The 15469-nt window shown below is 32.2% G+C and overlaps 1 protein-coding gene across 3 annotated transcripts in view; it reads right to left on the bottom strand.

Annotated features, from left to right (window-relative positions):
• The window catches only part of NAV3 (neuron navigator 3), a 395528-nt gene that overhangs the window by 52921 nt on the left and 327138 nt on the right, over positions 1–15469 (bottom strand). For all 3 annotated transcript variants that reach the window (XM_032170807.2, XM_032170808.2, XM_058425703.1), the window contains 3 exons: positions 13047–13070; positions 10527–10604; positions 174–257 (listed from right to left, as the gene is read on the bottom strand). In XM_032170807.2, coding sequence (XP_032026698.1) covers positions 174–257; positions 10527–10604; positions 13047–13070 — 186 coding nt within the window. The remainder of the gene's footprint in view (positions 1–173; positions 258–10526; positions 10605–13046; positions 13071–15469) is intronic.

Below are 15469 nucleotides of genomic sequence, written 5' to 3'. Positions count from 1 at the left end.
ACTCCTGACCTTAAGAGATCCACCCACCTTGGTCTCCCAAACTGCTGAGATTACAGGCATGAGCCTCTGCACTCAGCCTGGAATATTATTTGTAAGGAGCTTCAGGTATTATTTAAGAATCCTATGCAATTTGCTGTCTTCTTTCAGTCTCCACTGGCAATTTCTGAACATACCTTTTGTTCCGCTGTCATAGTTAGACTTTGCAATCGGCCAGTCATATTCCCTAAGCTCTTTTCAAAAGCTGCTACAAGGTGAGCCTGTGAACAGAATGGAGGAAACATAGTTTAAATGTCAGAATCTTGTGTGGATGGATGAAAAGCCTTCATTTTACAAAATGCTTAATTTCATGTGTTCCAACTCTTTAAATACTATGACTATCATAATTAGCTCTGACTGGTGACTCTTCTTTAACACACATTTTCATTCATCTTTTCTAAACTTTGTCTTCTTAAAATCAGTGTTTCAGCCTCCTGACATTTAATGTGAGTTTAACTTCTGAAAGAAGATGGTATTTTGCAAGTAATAACTCCTTCTGACTTACACATCACGTAGAGATTTGACACTCAAAATGCCGAATATAAAGTTCTGATCTGCCAAGTTTTTAGACTTAAAGCCCAAAAAGAGGTCACTGAAATGGACAATGGACAAATGTTCCTCATTTTTATACTTTCATGATGACCTTTGCAGATATTGTTAGCTGCTCTATTGTAATGATACGCTCCGTCAAGTGTCAGACATCTGCTGACAGCTAGAACATTATCTTTACTCTTTTTCTACTTACAAAGAATTGAATTGAAAAGAGTTATCTTTACTTTCCAAACTCTTTTCAATAAAAGGGCTTTTCTACTTCATATCCCCTTCAATGAAGGAAATATAGGTAAGCCAGTTAGAAATAATATTCCATCATATTTTATTTCACAGTAAGCTTTTGTGGCTTTCGGGTTTTATTTTAAATATCAGAGAATTATACATATTGTAGTACATAACTATAACTCTTATGATTAAGAAGTATTTGACAATTTTATTAAAGCTCAAAAATAGGCCAGCTTCCATTTGCATGCCCTTATGCAACAACTTGAACCCAAAATATTAAAATGAAGAGGCACTTCAATCTCTCACCATGGCCTGAGGTAGAACTACAGGTACATTATCTCAAACTGATAAAATTTTATTGTGTCCCTAAAAGGATATAAGGACTTAATATTTTGCAAACTAAGTCTATAATAAACAATACCTATATATGGGGCAAAATTTGGAAATCTTTGGTCAAAAATTAATTTCTTTTTGAAAGACATGAATAAGATGACTTGAATAAAATATATCTCCATGTACTTATAGCAGAGTTGAAATGCTGAGGCACCTACTGTCAAGTGGATCACAAAAATCCAAAGAATTAAGGCTTATTACTTAATAATGGAAATATATTCCATTATTGGTAACAGTTAGAATGTACATGTTCCTTCCATTAGCATTATGATACAAAGGTGCATGTTCCTAGCTCTGAATTCATCCTGGGATGCCTTTCTTTACCTGATACTGCAATATGGAGAAAAACAATTTGTAGAGAATACATCTACTAAAGTTTAATCCATCAGAACAACTCTTTATTATCTTTTTCCACTCCTTCCCCCTTCCTTCTTTTTCTCCTGCCCCTCTTCTTTCTCTGTCTCACACACACCCACCCACTCTCCACACACCCTTACCCTTGAGATTTATACACCAAATTTGTTAGCAGATTTAATTGAATAAATACCACTAAAAAAAGTATCATAGTTTAAAAAATTTTCAATGACAAGCATGGAAAGTGATGATATCAGACCTAGTAACTGAAAAATTAGCATAAGGCTATGCTCATTTTTTCCTATATTTTAACTTTTAATTATTTATTTTATTCTTTTACTCAGTGTCTTGCTGCCACCCAGGCTGGAGTGCAGTGCCACAATCCTAGCTCACTGCAGGCTTAAACTCCTGGGCTAAAGTGATACTCTTGCCTCAGCCTCCCAAGTAGCAAGAACTATAGGCATGTACCAACATGCCCAGCTACTTTTTTTTTTTTTTTTTTCATTTTCTGTAGAGATAGTGCCTCACTCTGTTGCCTGGGTTACTCTCCAACTCCTGGCCTCAAGTTATTATTCCCACCTTGGCCCCGCAAAGTGCTGGCTGGGATTATAGGTGTGAGCCACCACACCCGAATTTTACCTTTTCAACTATGGAAAAATCCACACGTATATAAAAGTGAACAAAATGAAAACAGCCCCCTGACTTATCACATAGTGAACATTCATGCATTCACCAGCCAAGTCAAGAAATAGGACATTTCAAGAACCAAGAAACTCTTCTTTGTCTCTCTCTTATCATTATTCCCTCTTCCTTCCCCAAAGATAACCTCTACATAACTTCAGTGGTAATTATTTTCTTGCTTTTCTTTATAGTTTTTCCTACCCAAGCTTACACTTTTAAGCACTATGTTTAGATATGCCTGTTTTAAAAACTACCCAAGGGTAATCAAATGGCATGATTCTTTTGTGGTTTTCTTTTGCTTTACATGGGTTTTGAGATTCATCCATGTGGTGTGTAGCATAACTTAGTTTTTACTGTATAATATTCGCATATGTGAATTTATAATATATATGCCCATGATGGTCATTTCAGTTTAACCTGTTAGAAATATTCCCACTATGCCCATAAAATTGGTTACTAAAACCTAAAACTAAAATTGTGTGTTTCCTTTTAAAATAAGGAAAATTATGGCCGAAACCCTTTATTAGCACTTACTAAATGAAATGTAAGATTTTACTCAATATTTCAGTTTTCATTCTCCTTATAGTGGAGAAATGTAAGGTTTAATCATTCTACTATGAATCCTTAAATGTGAAACCTGAAGAAAATTACTCTCCTTTACCCTTTGTGCATACTTTATCAGTTTAATAGGAATTAAAATTTAACAAAGAAATCAGGATTGTAAAGAGTATGCTGTATAAACTATATTACTTACATTTTGTAGCTATAAGTAACAACAAAATATTTATGATTAGAATGGCAGTTTGTAATTATGCATAAAAAACTTATAACTGGTTACTAAAGAACATTTTGAGTCATGTTGTTTTCAATGAAATGTATGTTATGATTATGTTAGTGAAAAACACCTACAACCATCTGATCTTCGACAAACCTGACAAAAACAAGCAATGGGGAAATCTGAAAAAACGATTAATAAATGATTCTGGTAGAACTGACTAGCCATATACAGAAAATTGAAACTGGACCACTTCCTTATACCTTATACAAAAATTAACTCAAGATGGATTAAAGACTTACAAGTAAAATCCAAAAACTATAAAAACCCTAGAACAAAATCTGGGCAATATTATTCAAGACATAGGTAAGGGCAAAGATTTTATGATAAAAACTCCAAAAGCAATTGCAACAAAAGCAAAAGTTGACAAATAGGATCTAATTAAACTAAAGACCTTCTGCACAGCAAAAGAAACTATCATCAGAGCGAACAGACAATCTGCAGAATGGGAGAACATTTGTGGAATCTATCCATTTGACAAAGGTCTCATATCCAGAGTCTACAAGGAACTTAAACAAATTCACAAGTAAAAAACAAACTACCCCATTAAAAAATGGGCAAGGACATGAATAGACAGGATATGAATAGACACTTAAAAGAAGACAGTCATGCAGCCAACAAACATATATATATATAAAAAAAAGCGTAACAGCAAAGCCACAATGAGATACCATCTCACAGCAGTCAGAATGGTGATTATTAGAGTCAAGAAATAACAATGCTGCGGAGGTTTCTGAGAAAAATGAATACTATTACACTGTTGGTGGGAGAGTAAATTAGTTCAACCAACGTGGAAGACAGTGTGATGATTCCTCAAAGATCTGGAAGCAGAAATTGACCCAGCAATCCCATTACTGGGTATATACCCAAAGGAATATAAATAATTCTATTATAAAGATACCTGCATGCATTATGTTCACTGCATCCCTAGTCACAATAGCAAAGACATGAAATCAACCCAAATGCCAATGATAAACTGGATAAAGAAAATGTGGTACATATACACCACGGAATACTATGCAGCTATAAAAAGGAATGAGGTCATGTCCTTTGGAGGGACATGGATGGAGCTGGACGCCATTATCCTCGGCAAACTAACACAGGAAGAGAAAACCAAACACCACTTCCTCTCACTTATAAGTGGGAGTAGAATGATGAGAACACATGGGCACATGGTGGGGAACAACACACACTAGGGCCTGTCAGTGGGAGTTAAGGGAGGGACAGCATCAGGAAGAATAGCTAATGGATGGTGGGCTTAATATCTAGGCAATGAGTTGATCTGTGCAGCAAACCACTATGGCATATGTTGACCCATGTAACAAACCTGCATATCCTGCCCTTGTATGCCAGAACTTAAAAGTTGAAGAAAAAAAATATTGTCTTAAGCTTATCTCACCTTGGTTTAGTTTATCAGATTAACATTGTTACTTTAGAAGTTATGAGAGGCTAAATTTCTCACTCAATAGGGTAAATGGAAAAGGAGGCAAATAAGGGAAAATTTTTCTACTAATGATAATCTTTATCACCTTAATGAAGAGAAAATGGAAAGTAAGACTGATTAAACTTATAGGGTATCACGTCTTGTCTGAGAGACTTTATAAAACGACTTTTAAAAAATATGGAATTTCAGGGGGGTTGTTAATGACAGTTTACTTGGTTCTGATTTTTCCTTTAGCAGTTGCATAATTTTAAGGTCAGAGTAAAATTGTATTAATATGATGATAAATATCCCCTGACTTGTGTTAGGTGAAGTCTATAAAGGTAATAAAATAGACAAGACTGAGTATTAGTAAAGGGAATATGATTTCAATCCATACTCTCTTTGGTTTTGGAATCATACAATGTGTTAGGTTGGTGCAAAAGTAATCTGAATAGATATGTAAAGAGAATTACTATGATGCCACACAACAAGATGAAATATCATTATACATAATGTCTACATTTTATTCCTTCATATAGATTACAGAGACAGCCCACTGACAAATTAAAAACACTCTAGGCATATATATATATACACACATATATATTTATATTATATAGTAATATATACTATATATTATATATAGTAATATATATACTATATATTACTATATATAATATATAGCATATATATTATATATAGTAATATATATACTATATATTATATAGTAATATATAAATATATAGGTGCATATATAGGCATATAGGTATACCTAGAGTATATATATTATATAGTATTTTATATATGTATGTTATGAAGGTATATATATATATATACACACACACACATACACATATATGCCTAGAGCATTTTATTATTTATATGGGAAAATATTTTGTAAATCATGTATAAATATATAATATATTATGTATAAATACAAAACATATATTATATGTAATATATATTTACCCATATAAATTTTATATATATTTAAGACTTTATGTTTTAAAATTAGTAGTTAGTTGAACCAAGAATGATTCTGCAACATAAAGTTTCACGTTTCTTTTACACTATAAAAAATTGTCCAAACACTGAAGTGTTTCTCATTAATAATATGTACACAATTGTTTTCTCTTAGAAGAGATGCACAAAAGCAAGAGTAACTAGCAAATTTTATGAAAATATTAAATAAGCAAAGAAGTAGAACACAATCTCAAAATACTCGAGATTTTTGATTAAAAGACTTATATGCTGAAAGGCAAAAAGTACCTTTTGTTTTCTTACACATTCATTCAGTAATGTCTTTAAAAATGTTAGTAATAACTAGCCTTGTGTCCATTTCCAAATTATGTAATGGCTGAGATTTGTAAAGAAAATACGTTAAAAGACAAACAAAAGCATCCCACCTGACCCAGCTGCCTGAAGGTGTGGGCGAAAGGCCAGAGGCTACCTGGCTTATTGTTTGCTATGACCATTTATTTAGTTGCCTTTCCTTATGTGGCTTCTGTTTTCTTTCTGTTTGTTGGTGAGTTATTGATCAGAAAGGCCAAGCAATAGCGCCTGCCAATATAACTGCTCTCCTTTCTAAGGACATGCTAGTAGAATCAGCTTAAGACTTTACCTGTGATTTTACGCAGCTCTGTCCAGAACAACTTTACAAAAGGGAGGGAAGGCTTAATACACATTCTACTGAACAGGGGCTTTACTCTGCCAGTCAAATGAGAGGTGAACTAACTAGATACTCTTTTGACTTACCATACCCCATTTGGGCAAAGGGAAAGAAATGTATTTTAACAGAGACACAGATGCATTTCAAATTTAAAAATTAAAATACAGGTTATTGTTTAGAGTCCATATAAATGTAATTATGCCAAGTTTAAATATGTGATATACCAATTAATACATAAAAAACACCCCAAATAAAGGAAAAGCACGTAAGCTATGGCAGAACGTTTCATATACAGAGTAAAGATGAATATCTGATACTTAAAAATGTTGTTAAAAACAACTGATTATTTCTTAGAAACAAACTCATTGAAATTCATCCCTATAAATTATAGCTATTAGATTTCTAATATAACAGTTTCTCACTGTGGGGGCTGCACTCACATTTAACCAAAAGGTAGAAAGTTTACTTGTACTGTGAACAAACTAGTAAACAAAGACTTACTTTTACTTTCAAACAGGAACTGTAGATTTAAAAAATCCTTGATTATACTTAAAATATCCTATAAATAAGTAATTTTACCAAGTCCCTATAATCAATTTAAGTACATGCATGTTAAAAATGTATGTGTATATTATATACATTAACAGATATTAACTCAGATGAAATGAAACATTCTGAACGAAATTTAAACACAGCACTTCTTACAACTGAGGAAAAATCAAGTATTAACTAAATTATTTGATGGCTGATTATGATGTATGAAATCTAAAATGACATTATAAAGCAAACACAAAGAAAATGAATGAGTTCAAAATGACTTGTAGTTAATAGGTGATTTGAGAGTAATTCAAATTCCTGGATGTGTAAAAAGGATTATTTCCTTAAGAACACAAATGGCCAGATATATACAAAATTTCACCCCCTATAGTTATAACAATATTATCAAAATGTTTAAAATATAACTGACATTAAAATTGTTTAATAGTAATTTATATACATTTCCATTTATATAAATTCCCAGATACTGCATTAGTCTAAAAGAGAATTTTAATAAACTTTTTAAAAAAAGTAGATGATAGTGCATATCTTCATTACCTGTACCTTTTGACTCTCATTCAATTTGTACATTTTTACAATGTAATATATTTTCCTATTTTTAGTCAGTAAATGTATTTGATGGTAAGAAGCTTCAACAGTCCCTATCACTACCAAATAAAGAAGCACTAAAGAGTGGATTAAGGTTGAAACTCCTGGGAAACTAAAAGCAAGATATTTTTTGAAAAGAACTGTGGTAGATCTTTAGGTGATTTATATTTTAGTTTGAAACTAAAATACCCCAAATAAAGAAAAAGCATGTTACATTATGATAGAACACTTCATATACTGAGTAAAGATCAATATCTGATACTTAAAAATATTATTTATACATTTTAATACATTATATCTTTTATAATTATATACACAAGAAGTTGCAAAGACAGTACAGGGAGGTCCCTTGTATCCTTCATCCAGTTTCCCCCAATGATTATATATCTTATAAAATTGTATTATATATCAAAGCCTGGAATTCAATATTGATTTACATTAATAGGTTGACATATGTGGATTCATGTAATGGCCATCTCATTCAAAATACAAAACTAAGGATCTCCCTCTTACTGTAGTCACACTACCTCTCTCTCTCCTCCATCCTTAACCCTTAGCAATCCCTAATCTGTTCTCTGTTTCTTTAATTTTTGCCATTTCTGGAATGTTATATAAATGGAATTATACAAAATTTGACCTTCTATAACTGTCTTTTTTTCACTCAGCATAATACCCCCGGGATCCACCCAAGTTGATGCATGTGTCAATAGTCATTTCTTTGTATTGCTGAGTAGCAGTCCATGATATAGATGTATCAGAATTTGTTTATTAAGGGATATTTTTGGTTGTTTCCTTCTTTTGGCTATTAAAAAATAAAGCTGCTATGTACAGGTTTTTGTGTGGATCTGATGTGATTTGAGAAGGTTTCCAAATTACATTAAAAATTGTTTAAAGGAACATAAAATAGGATATATATCAGTCTCCCATCAGTGTGCAAAAATTAATACTAATGGTAACACATACAGCTGAGTGGAACCTAGAGCAATTTGGGCATTTGTCTCCAAGACTAGCACATTTTAAATTAACACAAAGACTAGCATGAATTATCTATTTGGCACTGCTGCTTCTAGTCTGTGTTCCTTATTTTTATTTTTATTTTTTAATTATTGTTCCCCTAGGAAAACATTATAGATTTTTTTCCCTAATTGTGCTCTTCCTTCATTTTTTAAAGCCACAGATATGCTGGATGTTCAGTTATGTATTATCTGCATATCTGTGCTTTTCACATAAAAAGAGTACTTAAAAAGAATACAAGAACCTGTTTTCACCCTTTGTTGGTCACATTAACACCCAGCTGAGAATTCATGCCCTAAAGTCATGAAAACACATCAGTGAAAATAGTGTGACATGCATAATTAGAGCAGACGAGGTGGGTAGCCAATTGCTGGAACCTTTCTAAAATTATTCCTCCATTTTCAAACAGCAGCACAGAGTTGACCCCGAAGATTATTCCCCTATGTTAGAATTTAGTTCCGTATGCGTGTGTGTGTGTGTGTGTGTGTGTGTGTATGTGTGTAAGGAAGCTTTTGCATGTGTGTATTAAGTATATATACACATTAGCATATAATAGAAAAATGTTGAAATGATACACAAGAAACCAATAATCATGAGTAAGAATGAGATTCTCAGAGCAAAAAAAAACAAAAAAAGTGAAATACCATTTCGGTTTTTTCTTTTGAAGACAATAAGCATCATTACATTTTAAATGGAAAGTATCAGCCCATCTTCCACTATGTCTAGCAGCCATTTATTATTCCAATATCTAAATTATATGATGAGATCAACCAAGAGACATTAAAAATAAAATGAAACCCTGAGTAATCATTCAAGACATCTGCAAGTATCCTGACAATCTAATAAATAAGGTCTGCCACTGAGCCTTCCTCATTGCAGATAAACACAACCCAGGAGGTTCCGGCATTTACATTGTTGTACTTCCTTGGGTACAAATTCAGGAACCTAGACAACAATATTTCATACTTCTATACATGTAGCCTATATTATAAAATTTACAGTTGCCTCTGGACTATCTCTTTAAAAACATAATAAGGTTAAATAATACTGTTATTTTCTCATATTGCTTAAACAATTATCTAAAACCTGCTATTATTTTCAGGAATCTCCTAACAACATCTATAAAAAATAAATAGAATAAATCCAAAAATTAATTCAATTCTCCCAAATTTCAAAAAATAAAATCAATTCAAATACAGTGCTAAAATGAATACATTGTGAATGAAATGATACGTATACTTAGAATTTATATTGCACGATGATAACTTTTAAAAAATTTTAAAATTGCTCTTATTCAAGTCTTATACTGTGGGTCTGCACCTGCTCACTCTTGAAATATCATGCTTTGTCTAGGAGACAGAAAAACTCAGTAGAGGAGCAGAGGGAGGGGTGTGGAGGCACAGAGCAGGCCCAAAGCTATGCAGCAGAACTGAGCAAAGGACTGTTGAGTGAGAGAGGCAAGACATATGGCAAAATAGCAGGCATTTCCTTACCCCTCACTGCTGTTCCTAACACCATTGCTCCTCAGGACTGGGAACAATGCCACATTTCTCCTTTATCATTCTGCATCTACTCTGAGTGCTCCCTGACACAGTGGAAGATATTCAGTAAATGTTTATTTAATTGACGGTCATCATTTCTGCCATCCTGGGCTGCTTTGGTGCCAGTAAAAGTGTACCCTTTTAAATTGCTATGAGAAGGCTGCCAAGGTTTTTTGAGCAAACCATATCTCATCCACAGTGTAGCTAAGCTATCCCTATTTAGACCTAAATTCATCTTTTAGAATTAACTGGATGCTTAACCAATTGTTCAATACATTGAGATGAAGGAGGCTGGGCACATGAATACTTTATCTTCCAAAGTCAAACACTAACAACCCCTCTTACATTGTCAGAGAATCTTATGCAAGAGGAGCAATAAAAATAGCAAACAAGAAAAGAAGTAACCCATATGGCTGTTACTATTGTTTCCAATCTTATTAGAAACAACAAGCCATTTTAACCATATTGCTGCCTCTCATCAGTTTGGATTTACATTTTATTACTGAGTAGGTAGAAAATGTTAACTTTTTATGAGTCCTGCTAGTTAATAATTTAAGTCTGTATCAGGCACTGAAAGTCTGTAAGTTTTTACTAAAATGATTCGATTTTACTGTATAAAAATTTGTTGTAATATATTTTAAAAATGAAGTGACTTACATTTGCTGAAAGCTGAGATGTGAGGGTAGCAACTTTTTCTTGCGATGCAACCAGCTCTCTCCGCAGTTTATGGATTTGCTGAATGAAATTTAAAAAAATCAATGGAATACACAAGTAGATTTTTACTTAAAACCAAGAATTCAAACCAAGAAAGCAAATACTGTATTTAGCTCATTCTAACCCCATTGTATCAGCACCAACTCCTGAAAATAAAGGATATGAACACTGACTCCACAGTAACAACAAATGTCATTCAAAAGGAAGGATTATGTGTCAAACTCAAATCTAAAAATCAAAGTATGCTTACTTGCTCCATTTGCCATCCCTCAAATGGCAAATGACTCAAGAGCAGTTTACCCTCTGTATTGATTCTTCTCCTTCTAGAAAAACTGTGGTAATAAAACTGTAGAAAAAAATTTTCTTTATAAAAACTGTATACACACACACACATTTTTCTTGTTCTTTTTTAGTAAAAGATACTCCATTTTTTTTTTTTTTCAGAAAATCTTAGGTTTTTTTTTTTCCTCTGTACATTTTAATTTCTCATAGTTTGAAAACTTCTCAAAAGCTATGGAATATCCTGCAATCACTGAAACTTGGGCTTAATTCAACATTTAATTAGTTCACATTTGAAATGTTATTGGCAAGAGTTTTAATGACCGCAAAGAAGCCTTCACAAATCTGTATCATGACCTTTATTTAGTGAGTTATTATTTAGCTCAGAGACGCTTTATAGCTTATCCACATCTTAAAAATCAGGGGAAAAATGCAATGATAGGTGCAACTAATTAGATGAACCAATATAATATATATTCTAAAGTCTTTCTTTTTAGTTAAGTTCACACTCCAATAAAACTGAAACAGAAAAGGGTAAGGATATATTATATCATGTTTAAAGTTTTAATTCAAGCACTTTCTGCAGTTTATTCTGCATGTCTCATGTTTTACTAATAAGGATAGAACATTTATAACAATCTGACACTAGGTTCTATAAGTATATATCTGGTCTCAAAGGATTTCAGTTACCCGGATGTTGAACATTCTACTTTTGATACTTCTCATTTCTTCAAAAACAAGTCTTCCATAGTTGTAGTTGAACTTTTGGAATGCTGTCTCAGTTTGAAAGAGCATTCTTGACATAGTTTATTAACTGTCTAGTTTTTGCCCCTGGGCATTAGATTTTGTTGAAAATAAATGGTGGTCAACTGAAACACTCTAACAAAGTAGAGAACTCTAAGCTGGAAACAGATAGTAGACATTTATATAATTTTACCAAATGTGATTCTACTTCATTCCTGTTTTTGTTTCCAAAACAGATACACCCCAGTCTAAAATAACATTTGCTTTACACTTATAAGATAATGACTATGAATGATTTCAGAAAATACAGCGTCTATTTTACTCATAAATGAATCCAAACTCGAAGAGCATTTCTGAAATTAAATAGTCTCTATTACATGATTCCAGTATCTTTAAAATATAATCCAGGAAACTGTAAAGTGATTGAAATTGTTTTTTTAAACCATAACCCATGACAGAGCATCAATGATAATTGATAACTACTACTAAGGCAAATAGATGTAGCATTTCCATGCTTCAGTAGCTATATTATGATCAATGTTAGAAGCTTTGTCATGTCCATGTGATGTAAATAAAACCACTTTGATTTTAAAAAATCATATCCACTCTTTGGTTCAGAGGTTATAAAGAAATATTGGTTTAATCAACACTTTTCAAATATTTTTAAACATAGCACAAATTTTATTTTTAAAGGCTAATAAAATAAGACTTCAAAGAAAGGAATACTTTTGCAAAAGCTGTTGTTAAGGCATTTTTTTTTCTCTGTTGTCTGATTGCCTCAGTGTAAACCAATCAAACAGTCATTACCTCACCTTGAATAAAGTCATAATTAAAGTCCTCCTGCTCTCTTTGACCAGGACAAATGTTTTACCAAGGGAAATTAAAATAGTATTCTCTCCTGATTGCAGTTTGATTTGCTCATGAGTGCAACCAAATATGTATTTGTGAAACACGTGATTAGAACAATAGGTGACACACCACACATAAAATGGCAATTAGGGGCAACAAGATAATGACACAAAACAGATAGTCTGAGATGCTGGTATCCTGTGTTGTGGAGGCTTGGTGCCCAAGTTTCAACCAGTATCCTATGCAGATGGCCTCACAGGGAGTGGGGAAAAGACTGTAATAAAATAGGAAGATCATAGGCCTTCATTTATCAATGATTTAAATGAATGCTTACTATTATAGACAACTTATTAGGTGTTGAGCTAAGACTCAATCTAGAATGTGAGAGGACAGCTTGCCATATAAACTTCCTTTCATTTTATTTTTAAGAGGCAATATCAAAGACCATTTATCAACTAGCTGCCTTACTTCACCAGTCCCGTGGAGTTCTGCTATTGTATCACAGAGCCCTCTAGTGGTCACAACACTAATTTCATCATGAATGCAAACTAAAACAGAAAATTTTAAAATATTGCATTTTTTTTTTTTTACCTCTGAATGAGCCTTTTCTTCAGCCTGTAAAACAATAAAAAGAAAGACTTTAACTATAAAAACGATTTTCAATTAATTCCACAAGTATAAATGAATAAAATAATCATGATGTATTTTTTATTATCTACTATGAGAAGAATGGAATGAAATACATAAAGTCATTAAATTGAAATAGTACAAGCAAGTTACTTTAGAGTTTAATATAAATGTTTCTTAATACATAAACTATAAGGTATTCTTAAAATATAGGTCATTTGATCCATAATATTCCTTTAAGCAAAAGATAGAATTAAAAGACTCTAAGATGTAAATCATAAGCAACATAAACCAAATAGTTATAAAATTATACTCTAAAAAAGATGGGTGCATGTAAATTTAAAATATTGAAGTATCTTTCATATAGATTGTAGGAAACAGACTCCATAAAATTATAGAGACCTCTAGCCAAGGTTTAGATGTCAGAATTTTATTCTGTGATTTACCGATCACAAACAATGTCAAATAAAGCTGGGGTAACATACAGACCTCTACTGATAACCACAGATAATTAACATTATTTACTTCTATTTTTTCTTTCTTTAATGATTATTAATAATTTTGATTATCACAAGTCAGCAAAACACTTAAACACTGAAAACACTGAAATACCCAGTGATAAAAGTGTCTGGCAAACACTTTTGGCTTATGCAGCTTATGGAAAGGAGGACTGCCATAGGAATTTGCAGGGTGTTTTTGACTTGACTTCCAGAAAACTCCTAGCTCTGTTTTTCTTCTTCATGCTGGGCTGCAAAATGCCAGAAAATGAGTTATGTGCACCATTACATTTGGGAAGCTCCCTTATTCTGGGAAAAGCTGAAGAATGCATAATCTTGTTGAATAGTACAAGTCTGCTTATTGCCATAAGCAAATCCAAAGCTGAAAAACAATCTCTTATCTTCTATGTCTACTTTTGGGATAGTTCTAGATTAATTGATACAAAACTACCTGAACTGTTTTTTTACTGCTTTTCTTTCAGAAAACATAAAGCAAAGTAGTCTAACCATCAGGATATATTTTATTTGCCAGCAACTCTTTCAACCTGAGCTTTGTATTCCCTATATTTTCTCTACCTTTAAAAATATGTAAACTTAGTAACATAGTGGCTAAATAATAAAGTGGCTAAGTGGTAGAATCCTAATAGCCTTTATAAGAAAACTGTTTTAAAAAGCAATCTTGAATAATTTACATCTCAATTTTAGATTTTTAAGGAAAGATTTTATTTTTCAGATCCTAATAATTTTAAGGTTTTATGCATAGTTTGGTTTTTGAATAAAAAGTAAGCAAGGAATATTAAGATAAAAGTTTCATTGCCTTAAAACATATGGCACAATTAACTATGTAACTATGTCTATTAGTTTTCCCTAGTACTTTGCTTTTGTTTTTGTTGTTGTTTTCTTTTTCTTTTTTTTTTTTTTTTTTTGAGACAGGATCTTGATCTATCACTCAGGTGCACTGGCGCATTCATGACTCACTGTAGCCCACCGTGCCCGGCCTACTTTTTATATTTTTTGCCAGTTTATTCTGCCCAATCCTGCTTCTAGGCTTCCTAGAATTATAGAAAGCTGGTAAAGATTCAAGAATCAATAAATAATTCATGTATTTTTTAATAATAATTTTAAAAAATTAAGAAATATACTCATCGCATTTTTGTTAATCTATAATAGTCCTGTTACATATACTAGTAGCAAGCATAATCATTAAATATCAATTCTATACATGCTGTATAGCATGACTTTTTCCACTACCAGTTTTTCAAAACTATTATTTGCTTTAACCTTTGCCTTCTTTCATACTCTGTGGTTATTAATACCAGGTGGGTGTTGCCACAAAAATAAAGCAATGAGCCAGAATATTAATATTATATTTTTTTCAGTAGCTTAGGTGTGGGATTAATGATATCATGATGGAATTGGATTATTTGCCATTTTTTTTACAATGGTTTTGAGCAAGCCCTATGTCCTGGAGATGATAAAAAATATGAAACACTTGGCTGAATAAAGATGCTTTTATTTATTCTGTAAGCCAATAAGTGGCCATTTATCCATTCAAATTTATTAATTAAAAAGTTATAACTTTAGTATTAGCTATTTGTTAGGCAACATGTTAAAGAATCCACAATGAATCAAAAATGACACTTGCTCTCATGAAAATATACAAATTAGAATTCAAATTCAAAACAGGTGAAATAAAGTTTTTAATATACAGTTAATCAAAAAACATCTATTACAGGGATCAAAAATTTAAATGCCTAATAGGACAAGGCTTATAAAGAATAAATGGACTTGAAGTATTTAAATAGTCACATGACCTTCCCTGGCTGTCTTTCATTTTCCCATTTGACAGCAATATAAATAGCAAAGGGTATTTTTTTCTCATGAGGAAAG

This window comes from Hylobates moloch, unplaced genomic scaffold, assembly GCF_009828535.3.
Source record: "Hylobates moloch isolate HMO894 unplaced genomic scaffold, HMol_V3 SCAFFOLD_12, whole genome shotgun sequence".
Taxonomy (NCBI): Eukaryota; Metazoa; Chordata; class Mammalia; order Primates; family Hylobatidae; genus Hylobates; species Hylobates moloch.
The sequence above is the reverse complement of the archived record's forward strand: the minus strand, read 5'-3'. Positions and strand labels throughout refer to the sequence as shown.